A 24,412-nucleotide genomic window follows, 5' to 3' on the forward strand; every position below is an offset into this window, starting at 1 on the left:
GAGGTACTGTGAGGACACTGGAGGCTCAGTGGCGGCATTCTCCCCTTCCACGCCGGAGACCCAGGTTCAATTTCCGGCTGATGTACTTCAGGTGCAGCCCCCACCCCATCTGCCAGTGGTAGCTTTTGTTGCTATGATGCTGAACAAGTTCCAGCAGAGCTTTCAGACTAAAAAGGACTAGGAAGAAAGGCATGGCAATCTACTCCCAAAAAACCAGCCAGTGAAAACCTCATGGATCACAATGGTCCAAACCAAAGACTGGGCACCAACTCAACGGCCGTTAACAAGACAGACACTACAGCATGGTGAAGGAGGAAGAATAACCCTGTTAGAGAGAGAAGGAAAGGCAATTGCTACAAGAGTAGAGAACTAGACACGTAAATTCAGAAACCTATAGGAGGTGGGAGACAGGGTGGCAAGGAATAAATGTTGAAGATTGGAAAAGATTAAGAGGTGAGCCTAAGTTGGACGATATAAGCACAGACTTTCCAGTCAAATACCTGGCTTTAAATTCTTACCTGTAGCCAAGTCATCGTTAGTAATTAAGGGTATGAGCTGAGTCTCGGTATTTTCACCTAATTCATAAGATGGTCTTGAGGACTGTATGAGATAATATAACAAGTATGCTGCTTAGATCATAAAATGGCATTCAACAGTAATTGGCAGCTTTCGTGATTATGTTTAAGGAGAGAAAGGTATCAAAACAGAACTGCTAGCCTACCCGTGTCAGCAGCTTTCAGAGAAGAGCAAACATTTATAAATCAGGTTAGAGAAAGGTTCACACTCCAGTCCACAAAATAGTGACCCTTTTTATAAGTCATTAAAGTTAAAAACCACAGAGATCAACAGTAATGTTAAATTTACCACTAGGTGGCAATGAGAGCTGAATTTCACTGACAAGTTTAAGTTAAGAAAGTGAGCAAATCCAGGCAGAAATTTCAAGATTTTGAGTACAATTTTTTTTAGAAAAATGGAAATTCCCTTTATAGATAATTTAACTTATAGCAGAATGTGTAATTATCTGATTCTATATGTTAACTTCTGGTGCCTTTTCCCTTGGTGAACTGAGGCAATTCATTTAAGAAATAAAATTTTTAAATAGTTCTCATCATTGATAAAGTTTTTTTTAGAAATCTAGACATATAACATGAAGATATCAGCTAGAAATTACGGAAAGCTAAATATCTTTTTAAAGTTCTAGAATTCTAAGAAAGGTACTATACAATGCAAAGCATTAGTGAAAATGTTAAACCTTTTAAAAGTAACTAATAGAGAGTAATTCTAAATTATTAAATTTTGGATCAAAGTATGAATATTCAGATACTTTGCTTTTAAATCATAGACACATGAAATTAATACCCACATAGGTAAAGTCTTTCCCATGTCTTGAATAAACATTGAGTTTACTAAGCAAATTTACCAAAATCCTGACTTAAATGAATGAAGTTCTACAAAACACACTCTCTTTTTACAAGTGTCGAAATAATAAATGATGAAATTCCCTAGAGTCTGGAATTTTCCATAATTATTCCTGCTTTCTTCATAAAACAAGTCACAAACATGGCATATTTGAAATAATAAAAACTTTATTCCTTTCATTTCTTTTCATATCAAATAGAACAGGTAAGTACAACAAAATTTCCCAAATTATGGATAATGTTTCCAAGTACTCAGGAAAAAAAAAACCCTTAGTAACTTTAAAATTTCTGGGATGTTGCTCCCCCAAATAAAAGGCAGGACCTCCTACCATCACATATAACATTACAAAAGCTGTATTATAATTAGATGAATAAATAATAAACCTATACTCTTACCCAATTCATAATAAAAAGGCCCAATTAAAATAAGCCTGTTATTCCCTTTGTATAAATAAATTCCCCAAATTTTCAATTCCCGGTTACCTACAAATGATCAGAATACCTCTTTTATATATCAGGTTTCTAATAGTTTCTCTCACTAATTTAACAATCACTTCCTGTATTATATTTACTTCATTTCCAGAAAATCTCCCTCGTCACCTACACAAAAGAACAGAAATATAATTTCTAAATTATTCTTATAATTCTTAAATCATTGTTTCCGCTCATTACTGAACTTCATTTTGAATTATTATAGACACCCTCAAATCTAACAATAGACTCATTCTGTCAGTCTAATCGAACAGACAAAAGAGACAACCATTTAAGACGGTCAGCACAAGAAGAGAATATGGCAGCCCTCACGAATCAAGCAAAAGGCTTGGGGAAAGTGCTCAATCTGTTCATTGTTTTCCAACTATTGCTAGAAAATTTAGGGGATGTCACTATTATGGAAGGGACAGTGACAGATCTACAGAAGTGAACACATGTATACATTTCGTTTGTATCTATACAGAGTTGCCTTCTGATTATTTGCACAATGGAGGGACAAGAAACATAGATGATGCAAAACACAATCCTCAAACCACTTACAGATACATTTTTGTACCTGTATTTCACAGGACTGTGACTGAGGATTCAAAACACAAAGAAAATTAAGTCATCTTGCAAAGAGGTAAGAGTCACAAACACAATTACAAAACAATGGTAAAATAAAGATGCCATTATTGACTTGAGTTTGTCATCTTCTGTTTATTTCTGATGGTGGCTCGAAGTTTACGTATTACCAGTCTATCAGGCAGGATCATATCACCTTGTTGTTCCAGGTAATCCAACAAATTTTGAGTCCATTGGAGAGCAGCTGCATGATTAATATGTTTCTCTGGAATCAGTTCTATTTCCTCCTCCTCATTTTCACTGGACTCATCTGTCTGGCCTTGTGCTCTTCTGATGATTTCACTGTCAGTTAACACTTCATAGCCTGGTTCGGTACTGTCCACTTCAAGCCATTTCTCAATGTTCTCAGTAGTCACATTTTCCAGTCCTTTGGTGTGCTGTAAAATGGTGGCCACAGTAGCTACTGAAATATCTTCTTCGTCAAAGTCCAAGCATTCTTTCTCCTCTACGGTAGGGAGAATCTTCTTCCATGCTCTGCTAATGGTGACTGGCTTTACTAAGTTCCACGCCATCGCTACTTCATAGAGTGCATCTAGCAGAGTCAGCTTCTTCCAAAATGATTTCAGGTCATTACCTTCTTCCAAGTTGTTCTGGAGAAGACCCGCACGATAGTTTCTCTTCATTGTTGCCATGACCCCCTGATCCGAGGGCTGAATCAATGAAGCCACATTGGGTGGTAAATATTTAGCAAATATTTGGCCATCATCTGACCTCAGGACATTTTCATTTGGATGTGTTGGTGAATTATCCAACAAGAGCACAGCTTTTTCCTGTAGCCCTTTGGACCTTAAGTACTCTCGAACTTGTGGCACAAAGATCTTATCAAACCATTGTCGAAAAATGGAAAGATCCATCCATGCACCTTTTTGGCTGAAATAAGACACTGGCAGGTTTGAGGTGTCCGTTGACTTAAAGGAACGAGGCTTTTTTGCTTTTCCCACAACACAAAGTTTAAGTTTATGCAAGCCTGTTGCATTGGCACAACACATGATAGTGACTCTTTCCTCAATTGACTTGTGCCCAGAAGCAGTGCATCTGCCTTTGATTACTGAAGTTCTGGAGGGTAGGCACTTCCAGAACAGTCCAGTTTCATCTGCATTGTAGATTTGTTCAGGCTGCAAATTTTCTTGTTCAATAAAGTTTCGAAAGTTGTTGCAAAATTCTTCCACAGCAGTCTCATCTCCATTTAACCTTTCATTTCTAATGTTAATCTCTCTAATGCTGTGGCGCTGTTTAAAACGAGTCAACCAACCAGCAGAAGGGTTAAAATCACCATCCATTCCCAAAGCATAAAAGAAGAACTCTGCCCTTTTTGCACAAATTGGTCCAGATACGGGATTCCCTTTTGCTCTTTGCTGGTTGAACCATTCCAGCATTGCTCTGTCCAGTTCCTCATACATGGATGGTTTCATAGATTTTCTCTTAGCCAGAAGACTTGTAGAATCAGAACTGCTTGCATATGTTATAATCTTTTCCTTGTTTTTTCTTATATCCCGAACTGTTGTTTCACCAATTCCATAAATAACTGCCAATTGTTTGGAAGAACCTCCGTCTTCAAGTTTCTTTATTATATCGAGCTTATCTTTAATAGTCAACACCACACGCTTCCGTTTCCCTGACATGGTAAGGTACTGGGACTCGACCTACACTCAAACTAAAGCAATACCCAAAATCCCTCCTTCCCTCACACGGACTCACTTTTTCACAGACTTACAACCTTAGCGACAACCTGGTGGCCCTGATTCCCTCCTCCGCTGTGCTTGACAGGAAAAGAGATGGCAAAGGAAAGTGGGGAAAAGGGAGGGTGGCTGAGGGAACAGGCCTTTAACTTAGATGAACAGTAGAGGAGAAGGCCCCACGTCACCGCGGATAATCCGGATTAGAGACATTTATTATCCCAGTGGCAGCAAGAAAGGCTATAACCCCATCGTAGCCACAAACCTCCTCCACACCCAGAGCCCGGTTAAGCTCCCGTCACCAGCCCCGCCGAGGCCCAAAGTTAAGGCAAAGAGCGGAAGAGCCACGGAGGACAGGACTGGCGCCCGCCCGGTTTTCCCCTTCCCCAGGTCAATGGTTACGTTTGACCCATTCTCCAGTTGCCAAACCCTCCCGCTGCACAGCCTTGCTTCGTCGCGCCAGGCTTAGTCCGGACAGTCCTCCCGGTCCCTCGCACCCCGCCGGGCCCCTATCCCCACCTCAGTTCGAACCAGGACCCCGCACCGTTCCCTGACTATCGCGCGGCCACCGCTCCTCCCCCGGCACACACTCCCGGAAGATGCCCCTCCCGCCACCGGCTCCGCCCCTTTGCTCCTCCTAGAGGCGGGACTTCCCCTGGTTCCCGGAAGAAGGAGGAGCGTCGCGGGACTGGAGCGCGCGCCCACGGCGGAGGCGCTTTGAAAGGTGAGGGCGCGGGGGCGGCGCGGGGCTAGCTCGGCCGGAACTTGCTGGTTCTGGCCCGAGCTGCTAACGTTAACAAAAACCACCCACATCAGTTGCCGTCCAGTTGATCTCGCATAGTCACCTTGTAGGACAGAGCAGCGCTCCCCCTTCAGTGTCCACGGGAAGGTGGGCGGATTCGAACTGCTGGCCTTTTGGTTAGCAGCCGAACTCTCTGCCACTGCGCCACCAGGGCTCTAGATTTAGCAAGGGGGCAGAGAAAGTCACATCTCTCGGCGGGCTGGGCGCTCTCGAGGTGGGCGAGACCGCTACCCTGAACCCTTCGCTCCACTTCCGATCCCCTTGAACTGAGCTCCTGTGGGCGCGGTGCCCGTGCCCTTCCGCGGTGGAGCTCGCGTAGTGATTTCTTGGGTTTATGACTTTTCCAGACCCGTGTTTTTCGGGTGCGGACCCCTCTCGGGCGTGGGAGTATGTGTCGTAGTGCTCTCACGTCATCGCGAAGCTGTGTGTTAGGGTCGGGTTTCTTAGCTACGGTGCCCCTCCCTCCTGGAGGCAGGGGGCAGAGTGGTGGGCTGCTTAGGAAGCCTGCGAGCAGTTTAATAACCAGGTTTGTAATCCCGAGATGATCTGTTTCTTCTTCTGCCGCTCATCTCTACGGGATCTAGAGAACCACCTTTAATGTTAGAAATTTGGGTGACTAATACAGTTGTCCCGGACTCCAAGCTGACAGGACCCACTCCATTCAAAATCGTGGAGTGTTGAATCGTAAAATCCTAAGTGGGGGGAAAACTCTGTGTGTTTCGTATTTTTCTATTTCCTGTTTCTGTCGTGTTGTGCTGTCTTGTTTTCCAGCCAATAAGAGAACTATGATAAATTTATTCCCAGCCATGTGGTAACTTGATGAGAATCATACGCTGTAGTCTTTAATCATGTATCACGCTGGTTTGTTTTGGTTTCCCTAATAATTTCATCAAATAGAGAGTGAGCTCCTTGGGAGCAGAGACTGAATCGTTGATTTCTTCTGGTAAGCCACAGCTCGAGTATGTGATGGTACATAGTAAGGGTTCATTTAGTATTTCTTTGGTTTATTGATGTTTCCTCTCCAAAGCGTATTTAACATATAAAAGAACGCCTCAAAGAGGGGGTGATGTTTTAGAAATATGAATGCATTCCTTAAGGTGGGATTTCAGGAGATGCTGACATTCCACTGTTCCACTGCCCCTCAAATCTTCCAGTGTAAACTACCACCCGCGTTGTTTATATGGCAAGGAGGTAACTCCTAGAATGCATCGTTTCTTGAGGGCGATTAACCTCAGAGCCCAGGAGAAAGGATATTTCTGCTGATGAGAATTTAAGTATCATAATCGAAGTACTTTCTTTTAGGTGTGGAGTTACTGTGTTAATACACGCAGTGATGTGGTATTGCCTTTAATTTATAATCTTTGACAAAGAGCATAGCTATAAATGTGTGTCTTACACGATATTAAACATGAAGCACAAAGATGTGGTAGTATTGCCCTTCATTCACTTATTTAATGCTTTCTGTTTGGAGTCTAATTTTGTCTAAAGGTTTAAAAAAAAAAAAAATCTTTGCCATCAAGCCAGTTCTGACTTATAATGACTGTATAGGTTACAGCAGAGCTGCCCCAAAAGATTTCCAAGAAGCAGCTGGTAGATTTGAACTGCCAAACTTTTGGTTAGCCATAGCACTTGACCACTGTGTCACCAGGGCTCCTATCTAAAGGTAAGGTATCATTAAAGAAGCTCGATGAATTTTTATTTAAAGAAACTGAGTGTTTATTCAGCATATACGAAAATTACATCTATTTTTAGGAAGCCTTTATTTATTTATTTCTAAAGACCAAGAGATATCTTTACCCATCAACCTAGCTTTACCTTCTCATTTCTCTCCCCAGGTTCACTCACCTTTTCCCTCTGTCATCACCCCCCCACCCACCACCCAGCTAATATAGTAACCAAAACCAAACCCAGTGCTGTCCAGTCGACTCATAGCAACCCTACAGGACAGAGTAGAACTGCCCCATAGAGTTTCCAAGGAGCACCTGGCAGATTCGAACTGCTGACCTTTTGGTTAGCAGCTGTAGCACTTAACCACTACGCCACCAGGGTTTCCAATATGATAAAAAATAAAAAAAGGTGTCCATAATTTTAAAAAGGAGCCAACCATATTGTAATTTTTATCTTCTTTTTCAATAGCAGACTTTTTGACATTATTGGTATAAATGACAATTTTGAAACAGGAGAGAAACCTGGCAATTTGGTAGTTGGCCAAATGAAACTTGGTATCTTACTACATAAAACTTGCCTCCTCAAGCATTCAGAATCTGCAATTTTCCAAAATATTTTTCTCATCAAAGGCCGCCTTTCTTTGAAATTTTTACCTTTGGGCTCAGAGGAGAATCACTTAAATTTTGCCATCAGTGTCATCAATATGATGGTAGAGGAAAGTCTGCAAATTTTTATCTCTTTTGTGCATCTTTTTCTTGCCTAATGACTAATTTTCAGAAGTTTCTGGTTTAACTCGTGTGCACTAAAATTTAGTGACATTAAAAATAAAAGCATATTTGTAAACTTGAATTTAAACCTTTTTAATGGTTATTTTCTGAAACTAAAATTAAGCATAAATGAGAGATAAAATAATGTTTACTTTTTAAAGGCCTAATTTTTATCACCTTTTTGTACAGGTGTGATACTGGCAGCAGTCATTGTGTAGCAGTGGAGGTGGCACCAGAAGATCTGGTTTCTAATCCCTTTTCTGTCATTAACAAGCTGCATAATCTTAGGTAAATGATTTAGACTGTATGTCCTCGGCTTTGATATTCGTAAAAGAAGATGTATATTATCTTCCTTCTAGGATCATTGTGAGAATTTAAAAATAAACAAAAATACACTGAAAAATGATAAATATAGGGCTTGTTTTAAAGCTTAACAGTGTGCAGTATGCAGCCTAAGGTCATTTTAATAGTGACATTTTTAATCTTTCTTATCTTTGGCATAGGAATCACCTGTTCATATGATAAATGACTGTCTTTTGAACATGTTATAGTTAGGTAGGATAATCATCTATTGTATAAGAGGCGCTTTTGGGTACTAATGAAATCATTCTTTGTGTTAATGTTCCTTACTACCTATATTTGCCTTAGTGTATCTGCTGAAGCCATGTTTGTCATTTGTCTTCAGAAACATTTTTTTGTTATTTCTCCCAATTCAGGCAGCTTTATCAAAAAACTTTACTGTCTTCTATAGTATAGTCCCATCATAGGTACAGTTCATGCAAATTCAAATAAAAGTGCTTAAAAAAATAATTTGTTGTATCTCTTCAAAATGTAAGCTGCCTGGTTTATCCGGTGCTTAACCAAAGGAACAAGTAGTCTGTTTAAAAATCAGAGGAGAAACTGGTGGACATACTGTGAAGCAGTATAGTATGTATAAAACCATACTTTGAAGAGTAGTATAAGGAATTTTTTTAAAAGAATAATTTTGACCACATTATTTTGATCTTTGTCAATTTTAATATAAACTTTCTGCAAGATGCAACTCAAGTGTAATTTAAAATAGTTGAATACTTACTCTATTGACTAGGATTTGTTAGATCACTACTACAGTGCTGAATATATCTTATAGTAGTTACTGTCATAAAGTCATACTTTACAGTGTGAAGATATTTTTTGGTACATAATCATAGGAATGTTGTTTTTATCAGGTTTTACCATTATAGAAGTAGTCATGTTGCTTTATAAAAATATCAGAATTATTTTTTACGATCAAATGAGTAGTGTCCCCCTATCAACACCAAAAAAAAAAAAAAAATTGGGAACCTATGAGCTTGGTCCAGTGATGCAGTTATTGGCCCCAAGATTTTTGGCATTCCGATTTTGGAATTGCCTTCAGAGTCTGCAGCACATTTTTTGAACATCTTTAGTGGTAGTTAATCTTCATTTTTTGAAGATGGTTTTCATTTCTAGAAACTTCTAAAATTCCCATATAAATGAGACAAGTGAATAAAGTGGGTGTTGAAGGCACTCTCTGAGATAAACAATAAAGCATAATTTTTTTCTTATTTGGGGGTTTTATACCTTGGTTTTTTCCTGATACTGTGGTTTATAGAGAAAATGGAGAAAAATTCTGGGCCATGGTAGAAATATTGGAATAGTCAGTGTCTTAGTTATCTAGTGCAGCTATAACAAATATGGAAATTGGATAGCTTTAACAAACAGAAATTTATTCTCTCACAGTTTAGGAGGCTAGAAGTCTGAATTCAGGGCACCAGAGGAAGGGTTTTTCTGTCACCTCTGAGGGAAGGTTCTTGTTAACAATCTTCTCCTGGTCTGGGAGCTAGTGCAGGGACCCCAGGTCCAAAGGACACACTCTGCTCCTGGCTCCTCTTGCTTGGTGGTACTGAGGTCCTTCTCCTCTCTGCTCTCTTCTCTCTTTTATGTCTCAAAAGAGATTGACTCAAAATACAACCTAATCCTGTAGATTGTCTGCTTCATCAGCATAACTGCCTCTAATCCTGCCTCATTAACATCATTCAAAAAAAAAAAACCTGTTGCCATCAAGTCGATTCTGACTCATAGCGACCCTATAGGACAGAGTAGAACTGTCCGATAGGGTTTCCAAAGAACGCCTGGTGGATTTGAACTGCCAGCCTTTTGGTTAGCAGTCATACATAGTGCTTAACCACTACACCGCCAGGGTTTCCCATTCACTCGTTAACATCACAGAGGTTAGAATTTACAACACATAGGATAATTACATCAGAGTACAAAATCTAGCCAATTTGATTCACATTTTAGGGGACACAATTCAGTCCATAACAGTCAGCCTCATAAAATGATTTCTTTGAAGAAAATAACACTCAATTGAGTATATAAGCCCTTATATGTGGATTATGAAGTCAGTCTCGTTCCATTGTGATCTTATTTTCTATAGGAATACATAAGCGTTACTGTTACTCTAGTTTTCTTACCAGTCAGTAAGTGTTGCTTTAATATATCCTTGTGATAATTTTAATGAAATTCATCCTTTGAATCAGAAATTTATACATTTGTTTTCCTTCTCAGTATCATGCTCTACTTCAGCCATGAAACTTTCTTTTTTCACCTGATTTATATTATTGGATTGTTAGTAAGTGTTGTATTGGATTATGTTGTTATCTTTAATTTAGAGAAATTTAAAGCCATTGCCATTTTACTGAAGTGTATAGAGATTGCAAGCTTAGTGGATAAGTTATTTCTCAGTTTTGTGCTACTTTTTTATATAGATACCTACTTTATAACTTTATGTAAATTGATTCATTTAATTGCACTTCACATCATTTTCTGTTCAGAATCCTTCTCTGCCTACAGGATAAATTATGCTGGTAATCCCGCTACAGTTTTCCCTTCTTACCTACTTTTTTCCCCATGCAAGCCTTTTTTCACACTTCTAGTCACACTTATTTACGGAAGATACTATGTTCTTTCTCAGTGCCAAAGTTTTGTCCTTACCGTTTTTACCTGCCTTAAATCCCTTTTTCTTTTATTCTTTCTGTTCGAATATGACCAGTTCCTAAAAATTATATCAGATCACATCTGTTCAATAAAATTTCTAGTGAAGTATTTACCCTGCTGATTGGCTTTCATCTTTATACTTCTGTAGCACTTATCGTTATCACCTATTTGATAATAAATACTCTAATTTTTCTTAATCATATGTATTAGTTATACACAGAGATAATCTTTTGAAGGACAAGGATCATGATTTTTCTGTGTATTCCTTTCAGAACAACATATAGCCTAATTCAGAATAATCATAGATGTTCAGTAAATTGTACATCGAATGATTGTCTTACCATTTTCGCTCAGATATTCCACGTGATTTTGCCTTCATGGACCATTTTATAACACTAAATATTGTGATTTGTACCATAAATGCATTCATTTCTGTAATCCTAATAACTTTATTTTGTAGAAGCTTCAATGAAAATGGTACATGTAACAAGAAACAGTTCTAAAACTCAAATGCCCAAGCAGAAATCACGAGTTGATTGGAGGCGGACTAAAAGAAATAGTATCTCACTGTTATCTGATAGTGATGAAGAGATTAATAGTGGTGAAGAGTTCACCAGTGATGAAGAGTTTGATAGTGATGAAAGTGTTGATAACAATGAAAACGTTGATAATAATGAAGAGCTTGATAGTAACAAGGGGCTTGATAGCAATAAAAAGCCAGAAAATAAGGGAGAACTTAAATTAATTGAAGTTGAAAGCGAAGGACACAGCAGTAAGCATCTGGTTAACACTGGCAACAGTTCAGCATATGAAGAAGAAAAGAACAAAAGCCAACAAAGGAGTATTGACTTACCAGATGATGAAAGTCATCCAAGTCAGGAGGAGGAGGATCTCAACAAACACACTGGACAGGTAATAGAGGAGGATTTAGAGGAGGAGCACATCATGCCAGGAAGGCGAAAAAGGATATCCTCTGTGATGTATGACAGTGACGGGAGTGACGACAGTGATGTAGTAGTTAGAAAAGTAGGTGTCAAACGTCCACGTAGAGTGATTGAAGATGAATGTTCTTCATTGGAGATGGAGCAAAAAGCACCTGAAAAAACTTTAGCTTCACGAAAGCAAGAACAATTGCAGAAGCTGGAAGAACTCTCAAAACAAAGATCTCGTCAGAGATGCGATAGTGGCAGAGATTTTGAGGTGTGTTTTATTATGTTGGTTTTGTTACTGTTTTTAAAGTTTTATTTAAAATATTTAATTTTTATAAAAATCAAAAGTACTAAGTCTGTTCTACTTCACAGTAATCCTAGAATTTATTTTTTAATCAAGTGTCTTTTAACATGTTTGATTGTACTATCTAATATAGTTTTATCATGAGCTTCAGTTCATCACTTTTTAAAAATGGAAAGGCTTGTTTTACATGGTTTTTCCTGTTTTTAACTTCTACTTATGACCTTATTGTTGATTTTAAATGTTTTACATCATTTAAGCAAATGCCAAAACATCCCACTGCCGTCCAGACAGTTCCAGCTCATAGTGACAGAGTAGAACTGCCCCGTATGGTTTCCAGGGTTGTAGATTTTACGAAAGCAGACTGCCACAACTCCTGCAGAGTGGCTGGTGGCTTCGAACCGCCATCCTTTCAGTTAGCAGCTGAGTGCTTTAACCACTGTGCCACCAAGGCTCCTCTCACTTAATCAAGATTCAATAGTATCTTCTAATTTTGAAAGTCCGGCATTTAACTAGATTTATTTTTAACTTGAAATTACAAAGCTCTGTGGATCGTTTTTTGGTTTCATATTTAATGGTTAATGTCACATTCATACTGACAAAGGCACAATATACTGAAGTGTATCTTTTAATTTAATTAGGACTCTGAAAAGGAATCCTGCCCAAGTAATGATGAAGATGAGGAGGAGGAAGAAGAGAGTTCTGAGGGTGAAAATGAAGATGATTATATTATTGATGACTTTATAGTACAAGATGAGGAAAGTGATGAAGAGAATGAAAGCCAACGAGAAACAAAATTGACTACTTCACAACTAAAATTAGTGAAACAGAATTCTCTTTGTAAGTTAAATATCAAAAAAATATTTTACAACAAGCTCTAGTAATGATATAGTAAGTTAGTCTTTTAATATCATGTTCTAAATCATTGCTTAGGAATTATGGTTTCATTTCCATACAACTTTAATTTGTCAGATAATAGTTTATTCTGTTGGTCTCAGGAATCTTTTACAATCTTGAAATTATTGAGGATTACAAAAAGCTTTTGTTTATGTGGTTTACGTCTATCAATGTTTACCTTTGCAGAAATACAAGCTGAGAAGTTTTAAAAATATTAATTTAAAATAACATTAATAAACTCATTATATTTTAACACAGTTTTATAACAACTGTATTTTCCCCAAAAATAAGAAAACTGGCCTTTTAAAAATACCTTGAACGTCTGGCTTAATAGAAGGCAGCTGGAGTCTTACATTTTCATTGGCATTTAATCTGCGTGATTTGTTGTTTTGGTTGAAGAGGATGAAAACGATTTGCCTCACACAGTTAAGTAGTTGGAGAAAGGAGGAATTTTTTAATAGTATTTTCAAAAATAATTGTGGATATTATCCTTTGATACTACAAGTGATAATTTCTTAAAAATTATTTGCAATGTGGAAACTGAAACTGTGTAAATTAACTTAGTACTCTCTTACACTACAATCCATTGGTCTGTTTTGCATTTTGAGTGAATCTTTTTTTTACCTGTATGTGATTTTGTAACCCTGGTGGCCGTAGTGATTAAGTGCTACTGTTGCTAACCAAAAAGTCAGCAATTCGAATCCTCCAGGCACTCTTGGAAACTGTGGGGCAGTTCTACTCTGTCCTGTAGGTTTGCTTTGAGCTGCTATTGGTCATTTGGGAAATATTGGTTCACGGAGTTATACTTATTTGACACATTTTATTATATGATTAAGAAAATTACATTCATTAATATCACTGACAATCTCAGAAAATTCTTCAAATATCGGGAAGATGTCAAGCTCACAGTAGCAGATAAAAGTTTTTAAAATTCTGATTTCTATTTTAAAACTTGATTTCTATCATGGACAATAAATATTCTCAGTTCTTCTGGAAGTGACAGGCCCACTTCATTCAGTTTTGAGAAAATGTCTGCCAAATACCCAAGCCTGAACAACCAATTTGTCATTCTTTCAAGTCAAAATGGTATTTCCTGAAAACTGAGGCTTTTTCAGCTTCCATCTCAAACAATCACACAAGGTGCATTTCCTCAAAACAGGCATCATACTTTGGTATGCAGCATGAGTGTTTTATCTATAAATGCATACTTCCCATTTCATCCAATAGAGTACTAGAAAGATGTGTACTCGAGGTTCAAGATTTAATAAAATTAATAACTCATTAATTTATGAAGGACATTCTTAAGTAAAAGTAGCTTTTTTTTTTTTTTTTTTTTAAAAGCACTGTGAGCACATAACAGTGATTACTACAATGATTACTAGTAGTTTGGTGCTAATGCCATGATTCCGTGCTCAGGGGCCACCATTGTTTTTGCACCATCAGTACAAATGTTAACATAGTGGAAAAGGAAATGTAGTATTTTCATATTACTGCTTTGACTTTACCACAAAATCTGTTGGTTCCAATTCATAATGACCACGTATGCATCAGAGTAGAAATGAGCTCCATAGGGTTTTCAGTGTCTGATTTTTCAAAAGTAAATCACCAGGCCCTTCTTCTGAGGTGCCTCTGGGTAGACTCCAACCTCTAACCTTTCAGTTAGCAGCCAAGTACATTAACCATCTTCACCACTCGAGATCCCCAGTGGCGTAGTGGTTAAGTGCTACGGCTGCTAACCAAAAGGTCAGCAGTTCGAATCCACCAGGCGCTCCTTGGAAACTCTATGGGGCAGTTCTACTCTGTCCTATAGGGTCGCTATGAGTCAGAATCGACTCGATGACACTGGGTTTTTTGGGTGGGATCCCCAGCGCTTTCTAACCACAGTTTGAGAATTGCTCATTTTTTCTGGCCTTTTGAGGCTTTGCTCAGTGTAACCCATCAGAGGTAGGAAATGAGACTCTTTTGTATTTTCATATAATTGACTAAATATAAATAATAGAATTCTGAAAAACTTAGGATATCTGTATTATTACTCTGATTCCTATAACCCATTGCCATCGAGTCTATTCCTACTCATAGTGATCCTATAGAACAGAATAGAACTGCCCATTAGGTTTCCAAGGAGCAGCTGGTGGGTTTGAACTGCCACCTTCTGGTTAGCAGCCATAGCTTTTAACCACTGCACCCCCAGGGTTCCCTGATTCCTATAAAAACCAAAAACCAAACCCATTGCCACTGAGTTGATTTCAACTCATAGCAACCCTATAGGACGGAGTAGAACTGCCCTGTAGGGTTTCCAGAAAGCATCGGATGGATTTGAACTGCTGACCTTTTGGTTAGCAGCCGAGCTCTTAACCACTGCACCACCAGGGCTCCCTGATTCCTACAGCTGTACATAAATTTGAAGATGGTTTTTATGATGTTTTATAACTGATATAAACAGACAGCGGGACTGATTGATTTTGTATTTTTTTCCTAAATAATGTATTATTTCCAAATATTTTAGGAAAGGCAGTATTTGCTAAAATTAAGTGTAACATGGTTTGATTTAGATCTCACGTTTTATAATAGTAGATAGATCAAATTTCAAGAAAATTTAGCAGTTATAGAGATGCCATTAATAGACACCTATGTACTGTGAGTTAATGACGATTGTTCTTATAGCACTAGGCACTAGTTCACCTGCCACCTGGACATTTCGATCATAGGGAAACTCAATTAGGACATATCCCATCGTTCTGAATTATGTATCTAGAATGTGGTAGAACATTTGTTGAGAGATACTCACTCATACGCACTTCTGCTAAATAAGGAAAATGAAAGTCCACCTGTGGGAACCACTTAACTTCCTTCTCTACCCTGCACCTCATTGCTTACTGCCTATACCCCAGGGGATGATGTAGCTCATTTTTTATGCAGTACCTTTTATTTCGTGTGTTGTTAATTACACCTTCTCCTTTGGCTCTGTCATCTACTTTTTTTATTTTTGGAATGACTTTATCCTTACAAACTGTCTTTCCTCAGCTTGTAACCATGTTCATGCCTTTCCTTCCTTCACTTGGCATGCTTTGTTAGCCAAGCATCTAGTTTTAGTGATCTAGTGCTGCTATAACAGAAATACCACCAGTGGATGGCTTTAACAAAGAGAAATTTATTTTTTCACAGTCTAGCATGCCAGAAGTCCAAATTCAGGGTGTCACCTCCAGGGGAACCCTTTCTTTGTCCATCAGCTCTGGAAGAGGGTCCTCATCATCAATCTTCCCCTGGACTAGGAGCTTCTCCGTGCAGGAACCCCAGGTCCAAAGGACGTGCTTTGCTCCCAACACTGCTTTCTGGGTGGTATGAAGTCCCCCATCTCTGCTTGCTTCCCTTTTGTCTTTTGTAAGATAAAAGGTGGTGCAAGACACACTCCAGGGAAACTCTCTTTACACTGGAAACTCTCTTTACACTGGATCAGGCATGTGACTTTAGTAAGGGTGTTACAATCATACTCTAATCCTCTTTAACATAAACTTAAAACCACAAAATGGAGGACAACCACACCATACTGGAAATGATGGCCTAACCAAGCTGATACATATTTTTGGGGGACACAATTCAATCTACAACAGCCACTGTTCTAAATCTTTTTGTCTCTGTTTCCCAGTAACTCTACAGAACGTGGTACTTAGTCTCTTGCACCCATCAGTCCAGTGAAATTGCTCTCAGTTAAGTTATCGATAACCTCCTAGTTGCTGAAATACTCCTCAGTTCTTATATTAACTTGGCATTGCTATGTCCTTTGCCACCATTGACCACTCTCACTTTCAGAAAGCTCTCTTTTTTTAGCCTTTGTGGTTCTGTTCTCTCCTGCCTTCCACTTCATAATATTGCTTTCCTTTTTTTCCATTTGCCATGTAAATATTGATGTTTTCAAGGGTTCCATCCCCCAGGCTACCTGCATCTTGCTTGTGCTTTGAGCAGTCTCTTACTCATACTTCAGCCCAATCTTTAGGCAGAAATTTCTAAGCTTTTATCTCCAGCCTAGATTTCTCCTTAGTATAAAACCTAAATTTTCATCTTATTCCTGAACATCTTTATCAGGGCGTCTTTCAGGCACCTCAAATTCGATCTGTACAGAACAGAGTGATTAGGAGGGAGCATGATGGAATTTTTGACTGCTGATAGGACTGTTCTTATTTTGGTTGTGGTGTTGGTTACAGGACGTGATGCATTTGTCAGAACTCATAGCACTGTACACCAAAAAGTGAATTTTACTGTGTGTAAAAATGTAAAGCGCAATAAATTAAGCCAAGTGGGTGCCCCTTTCAAAAAACAAAAAATTGAATGGTTAATCAACTTACCTTGTTTTGGTATTCGTGTGAACCATTAGAGTTTCTGACATATTATAGGTACTCATCGTTAGATGGATGGATGGATGGGTGGATGATTCAATTAAGTACCTTGGCTGAAGACTCCTGGGTTATATAGTTTAAGAGATTCAGAAAAATGTTTCACATGCATCAGAGTTTTTTAAAACTTCAAGAGAAAAAAAAATAATAACGTATTTTAGATAACTGATAACTTGGCTAATATTTTTATACTTTACCAATATTTATACCATATGTGAATATAATAAAATTTAATATAGGGAATTTTCAGTTTACCAAAGGACAGTGTTCTAGAAGTTTCAATAAGTTAATTCTAAATTTGGGAGTCAAAATATATTTTCTCATTAAAATAATAACGTATATGATGAATAATGAGCACTATCTCTGGGCTGGGTTAGATTGGAATTAGGCTAGTATTCCTAGATTCATTCTCCCCCAAGCCTCTATAACAGCACTGACAGCTACTCATTTAACATATGATCAGAATTTGAGAGAAATATCTCCTAGCTTCAAACTCAATGGACAATCACAATCAGTGTCCTGTGCAATTTTGCCTTTTTGTAGAGAACAGTTCTACTTGTAGGAAGACATTTTTGTTCACTTCCTCACTCTGCCTTTTGGCACTGAGAGATGTATCTATACCACTTCAGAACAGGGTAGCTTTCCCCCGCTACAAGGTTGAAGCGCAGTTGAAGACAGCAATAGTCTTGTTTTTCCCTTGTCATCAATCCCTATTAGTATGTCTCTATATTTATTCTGAGACTGCAACTCCTAGAAAAGATACGATAGAAAATAGAGGGACAGTAATCCACTGCATTCCAGCTCTAAATAGATTCTGGATATGTTTAGTGGTCACGTACCAGAAGCCAACCTCAGTTATAATGAAGCATTAGAGGTATTCTCTGTAAAATTAGGAATAAGACAAAAATATTTCTTCTTAACATTACCCTGGAAGTTCTGAATAATGCAATAAGACATATGAAACCAAAACAATAACATGAAGAATTGAAATAAAAAAGTTATCAAAAAAGGCATTAATTATTGGAGCATAATATTATCTATATGCTCAAGCTATAAGTTTCTGATTTATTTAACAAAGTATACGGAATTTAAGAGATAAGAATACATTGAGAGCAGGAATAAATGTAACATATCTTTCCATAGCTTTTTCATGTTTTTTCCCTGGGGGAGAGGGACCTAATAGAGTACAAAAGAAGCCAATTTCTTGCCCTGCCTGTGCCCTTTTATACTGAGATTACCCCTCCATTCCAGAAGAAAGTACATCAACAATCTGTGCTGTTACCTAAGGGAATGTATGTAAATATTCTCTTGATTCTTGAAGCAAATTTATCACTAGTAAGACCACATCCTCCTTGAGGTTGGGGGAGAAGCAGAATCTGCTCAGGAATCCCTGAAGAGTATTTCTGTCTCCAGCTCTAGAATGTACCAGTAAGCTCATCTCCCACCAATACCCTAGAAAATCTGAGTATTTTGAAATTAGTAAGAGATCTCAGAAAAATGACCATATTCACAATTAATATGCAAAACTCCATAAATCTTTCATATGCTTGCAATAATTATTTAGAAGATATAATAGGGGATTAGCAACCACAATAAAATTCCTAGGCCTCATCCTAACAAGAAAAGCATGGTTTTATAGGTAGAAAAGGAGCCCTGGTGGCTCAGGGATTAAAGTGCTTGGCTGCCGACCAAAAGGTAGGCTGTCAGCCACTCCTTGGGAGAAAGATGTGCCAGTCTGCTGCTGTGAAGGTTTCAGCCGTGGAAACCCTCTGGGGCAGTTCTACTCTGTCCTGTAGAGTTGCTGTGAGTCGAAATTGACTCAACAGCAACAGGTTTGTTTTGATGTAGGTAGATAAACTTTACTATGAAATAAAAAAGGAGACATGAATAAATGGAGAGACTTAACATGTTTCCAAAGGGTAATACATAGTATAAGAAGTTACTTCTGAAATTTTTAAGCTCAATTTTGCAAAAACAATCCTGAGTTCACTTGGAAGAACAACAAAATGAGAATGAATAAAACTTGAGAACAGAGTAAATTGGAAGGATTTGTACTACCTGTTTTTAAAAGTCATAAAATTGCAGTATGTAAAACAGTGCAGTATTTGCATGAGAATGACAACCAGATCTGTAGGAACTGTCAAAAAAAATCCCAAACCTATTGCTGTGGAGTCCATTCCGACTCATAGTGACCCTATAGGACAGAGTAGAACTGGCCCATAGAGTTTCCAAGGAGCACCTGGTGGAACTGAACTGCTGACCTTTTGGTTAGCAGCTGTAGCACTTAACCACATAGGCTGTCTAGAGGCACCAGTGCAAATTATTTGGTGTTGTCATTTAGATTTATTGCTGCTTTATTTTGATCACTTTAGTAGTTGAGTAAGGTTATCTCCTTAGAAAAGAATAAAAATATAAAATAGTATACACATACTAAAAATTTCCATTAAAGGCTAAGAAAGAGTTATACAGCCCTTTTTAAGAAACTAAAATAGAAATAAATAAATTTCCCCATGCCCAATCACATCTTTCTTTTTACTTAGCTGAAAGCAAAGTCAGAATCTACTCATGAATGCTTATGATAGGTCTTATTTTGCTTTCATCCCTTGCCATGCATTTTCCACATTTCTCAAAATACTCAAGCTGTTCTTGATATATCTTCATAGGCACCCAGAATTGGGCAAATGCTTTAAGATGACCATTGGATCAAGGAAGGAGTCATGTTTAATAGAAAACATTTCCACAACCATAGTAAACTTTGACCCAAGGGTAGTGGGAAATAGTATGGACCTTCTCTCTCGTCCCTGACTGACTTCTAACAACAGATGACTCCAGGGACCAGATGGGTTGTTGGAAAATCGGGCTTATATGTGTGGTGTGGGAAAGAGAAGACACAACTTTTCCAAATTGATATGGAGTACAGAAATCCTAAATCTGTGGCAGCAGAAAGAGAAGTGCAGTTGTTATAGCTACTGGGGTGCTAGCAAGAAGGGTAGCAATTTTCTGGACAATTTCATATGCAGGATCTCATAGATAAGGAATAATAATTTCATGCTCATATGGAACATTCTCCCTTAGAGATGTTCTTCCTTCTAATTGTTGATAAATAGTTAAACTTAAATGTACAGGGGTTGATTTTGATTTTTCTTTTCCAGAGATACTTCATAATATTCGCTGGACAGTTTTCCCTTGCTAAATTTGGGGAGTACAGATTATTTGAAGTAGCATCTAGAAACTTTGGATTAGAAGTCAGGAAGTTTGGAATATGGAGATTTGCTGTGACTACACAAGTCACCAAAGTAGCTATTAAATTAGGATAATTAAGCTATTTCTGCTATTTATAGTATTGATTTCTTAGCCTTAGGGAAGATAACCTATTATATATACATGTAATTGTTTTGTCTACTGGATTCTAATATTTGTTTAAAATTAATTTCAGATTCTTTTAGTGATCACTACACTCACTTCGAAAGAGTTGTGAAGGCTTTGCTGATCAATGCTTTGGATGAATCTTTTCTGGGAACGTTGTATGGTAAGTTAATAGTATTAACGAAAGTTTCTTTTTTCTTTTTACAGTTTTTAAACAGCCTAGCTTTAAAAAATACAGTAAGAAAAACCAAGGAGGATCATCTTTAAGGCTCTCCAGTCATCCCTCTAGGATTAACTGCATCAAAATCTATTCATATAAAAAGCTAGTTAGTGTTTGTGGAAGGTACAAAAGTACAAAAGAAGTAAGTTATGGATCCCCACCCTTTGAGAGTTCACAGTGAACTTAAGGATATAGGACATACACTCATGAAACAGCAGGATGGCTCAACAGCCATGTTCCAGCCTCCTTGAATTTCACCAAAACTTATATGCTGTTTCATATTCCAGCGCTTTTATACATGCTTTTCCCTCTCAGAATACAATCCATTTCTACCCCAGATTTTCCATGTAAGTATCCAAACTTTTCCACTGTGAAAGCTATCTGTGACCTACTCAAGTAGTATTTGTCTCTCCCTCATTGTTACCACCATCATTCTGAGTAAAGTATGGTGCTATTCATATATATGTACTTTTCCACCATATTGAAAATATATTTTTGCCTGCCTCCCTTACCAGAGCATGGGAAGAACTATATCTTATATACACATGTATTTCTTGCATCTAGCACAAAGTCTGGCACATAATGAAGACTATAAACATGTGTTGAATACTTACCTAAGTGCCAAAACTAGATTCCTCTGCCAATTTATTGAATAAATATTTATTAAGTACCTACAGTGGGCTAGGCATTATTTGAGGGCTGGAGATATTGGTAGCGACTGTCATATATGATTCCTGCCCTCATGTTGCTTAAAGTCTAATGGGAGACACAGGCAATACCTAAGTAAACAAATACATAACATAATATGATTTCAACTGGTGATTCGTTCTTGAAAAAAACAAGAGAGAAAAAGTGATAAGGGAAAAGAAAGCCTACTTTAGTTAGATTTGTCAGAGAAGGTCTCTTATGTGAATTTTGAAGGCAAGCCTAAGTGAAGTGAGGGAGGGACTAATGTATGGATCTTGTAGAGAGAACAGTAAGTGCTAGCACCCTTAGGAAAGAATAAACCTGGTGTGTTCAAAGAACAACTGGAAGGCCTGTGGCTGGAGTAGAAGGAGACATGGGAGAAGGAGAAGAGATAAATTCAGAGGGGTAGGTAAGAAACAGATAGCAGAGGGCTTTTCCTGGTAAGGCATTGGAATTTGTAGTGATTTAAAGAAACATAAATATATCTATTAAAGGAGTTCCTAGATAGCACAAACGGGTAAGCGCACAACTACTAGCCTAAAAGCTGGAGGTTTGAACTCATCTAGAGGCACCTCTGAGGACAGTCTTGACAATCTGCTTCCAAAAGGTGGCAGCCTTAAAAACCTTATGGAGCAGTTTTACCCTGATATACATGGGGTTGCCATGAGTCGGAATCGACTCCATGACAACTAACAGCAACATACTTATTAAGGAAATCTCAAAGAAGAAAGGGAAACAAAGCTTAACTTCAGAGAATATGATAGGTACATATAGATAGGTAAAGTATGTAAAAGGGGCCCTGATGGCACAGTGGGCTAAGCACTCGGCTGCTAACTGAGAGGTCAGTGATTCAAACCTACCAACCACTCTATGGGAGAAAGATGGGACAGTCTGCTTCTGTAAAGATTATAGCCTTGGAGACCCTATGTGGCCGTTCTACTCTGGCGGATAGCATCGCTATGAGCTGGAATCGAGTCAGTGACATTAGGTTTTAAGGTATATAATATGAGCCAAATCAGGACGACAGAAATGAGGATAGCATGCTAAAAGGGAGTGAGGAAACAGTTCTAGCTAGAAGAGAGGATTGTGGTTTGTTGGCACTGGGGATTACCACTGGGTAGGTAGAACGAAGCCAATCGCAGAGGGCCTGGACAGCCATACTCAGAACTTTGAGCTTCATCTAGAATTTAATGGCTAATCCATGTCAGTTTTGTGTAAGAGAATAAAAGATACGGAAAGCTTTTTCATCTGGCTGTTTTTGTTGTCATAAAATAACTGTTAAAGCTTAATACTTCCAAGAAAAGCTGTAATTTTTTTATTTGTTTTCTTTCCCTAATGCTTTGCTAGAATGATTTTTTTAATTTCATTAATTTTGGGTTTTTTTTTTTTTTTTTTACTTAAAATGCCTTTTAACCAACCAAGTATCTTCCTTAAAACTGTAGGAAGAGATCCTTAAGTAAAAATTATTTAAATATGTCATTGGGAAAAGTGATTGTTTCTGTTGTTATTTCCCTGAACAGATGGCACTAGGCAAAAATCATATGCACAAGATATGTTGACATCTCTTCACTATTTGGACGACCGCTTTGTTCACCCTCGTCTAGTGAGTTTAGTTTCTCGAAGTCGTTGGAAAGAGCAATATAAGGTAGACAGTTTTGTTTTCCTATCTCCAGGGTGGGGGAAGAAGATGGGGAATGGTGGAGAGTGGCTCTCTCAGTATTTCAATGTCCAGTTAGACTGAATCCTCTTCTAAAGTATTCATAGTCCTCTGTGTTAAATTATCAGCTTATTGTTTCTAAAGGCTGTTACTGTTTTAATCATTCACACTAACTATAGTCAATAGATGATAAATAACTTTTTAGAACCTCTCTAGGACTTAGCCATCTATGAAATGAGGAGATTTACTATGACTAGATCAAAGCAGTGATGAAATTAGGATAATTAAACTATTTCTGCTTAATTATTGTGTGCCACAGAATGCTAATTGTTATTTCTGAAGAGTTCCATATCCAAAGAAGTTAGAGAAACTTTGGGTTTAACTTAAACTGGTTTCCTTATTGGAGGACTTCTCAGGAGCGTTAATATATAAATTTATACACTAAATCTTCAAGAGGGGAAGATAGAATGAAATACTTGAGAAATTTGTTTTTTACACTTCGTATTTTACAAATTTGCATTTGAGGCTCCTTTTCAGGAAATATCTGTCGTTATCTCCCGTGATGCTTGATTTCCATAGAACGTAATTTGGGAACACTGGCCTAGATACTTTCTGACATCCTTTTTTGTCTTAAGATTTTATAATTTTGTTGTTTCGGGGAAGCACTCATTTAATTTATAAAATCTACTAGATTCCATGTTATCCTCTAGGTTTCTATTTTTTTTTTTTTTTTTAATAGTAGAGGCTATATTATTTTTAAGGTCCCCCTCTCACTTTTAATAGTCCATGATCTAATGATTAGCAAGAAGGAAAATGGCAAGATAATAAAATATCTCTCAAGTTCCTTCAAGTCCGTCTAATGTTTAAATCAGTAGCCCCTCTAGGTCATTTATGCCATGTCAGGTGATTGATTTTGTCCAAGGCCCATTCAGCCTTAAATTACCTGATTATAGTTTAGGAGCAGATGATTAGGTTTAAAGAACAGTTATGAGATTTCAGAAAGAGGTAGAAGGCTTCAAGTTGGAAGATGGCTTGAGTTTAGGGCCACCATATGTAACTTTTTGACTTTGGGAAAATTTTTAACCTCTCTGAATCCCAGTTTCTTCCTTAGACGTAAAAGTATTTATCTACTTTGAAGGGAAATATTTACTTACTTTGAAGATAAAGTACATAGCCCAGCTCTTAGAACATTGTACATTGTTTTCAATAGAAAAAATAGCAATATTTTATTATGTATCATCTGCTTTTTATCAAGTACTTCATATGCAAAGTAAAATATATTGTTTAAGAGTAACCCCATGAGGAAGGCACTATTATTGCCTCCATTTTAAAAATGAGGAAACTGTGATTCAGAAATCTTGATTAGCATAAGATTACACAGCTAGTAATTAGCCAGGCCAGTATTTAAGCCAAGGGTCCTTCTGACTGTATGCTATACTGTGTAATATCATACTACAGTAGATTATACTGAATTTGCATAACCCAATGTTAAAATAATAATTATAAGATAGAATAAAGTA

At 37.7% G+C, this 24,412-nt stretch overlaps 2 protein-coding genes across 4 annotated transcripts in view; one reads left to right on the forward strand and one right to left on the reverse strand.

The window, feature by feature from the left end:
• Window positions 1-1,595: 1,595 nt before the first annotated feature.
• On the reverse strand, window positions 1,596-4,952 carry JRKL (JRK like). Its single transcript, XM_049889487.1, has one exon. The coding sequence runs from the start codon at window positions 4,154-4,156 to the stop codon at window positions 2,582-2,584; it is 1,575 nt and encodes a 524-aa protein (XP_049745444.1). The 5' UTR covers window positions 4,157-4,952; the 3' UTR covers window positions 1,596-2,581.
• Window positions 4,875-24,412, forward strand: part of CCDC82 (coiled-coil domain containing 82) — a 32,742-nt gene continuing 13,204 nt past the window's right edge. For 2 of the 3 annotated variants that reach the window (XR_007518152.1, XM_049889488.1), the window contains exons 1-6: window positions 4,942-5,955; window positions 7,637-7,735; window positions 10,905-11,644; window positions 12,316-12,514; window positions 20,399-20,491; window positions 22,756-22,880. Coding sequence is in view for 2 of the 3 variants with exons in the window: in XM_049889488.1 (XP_049745445.1) it covers window positions 10,913-11,644; window positions 12,316-12,514; window positions 20,399-20,491; window positions 22,756-22,880 (1,149 nt within the window). In the remaining variant the exon portion in view is untranslated. The other variant, XM_049889489.1, reaches the window with a different exon arrangement.

This window comes from Elephas maximus, chromosome 7, assembly GCF_024166365.1.
Source record: "Elephas maximus indicus isolate mEleMax1 chromosome 7, mEleMax1 primary haplotype, whole genome shotgun sequence".
NCBI lineage: Eukaryota > Metazoa > Chordata > Mammalia > Proboscidea > Elephantidae > Elephas > Elephas maximus.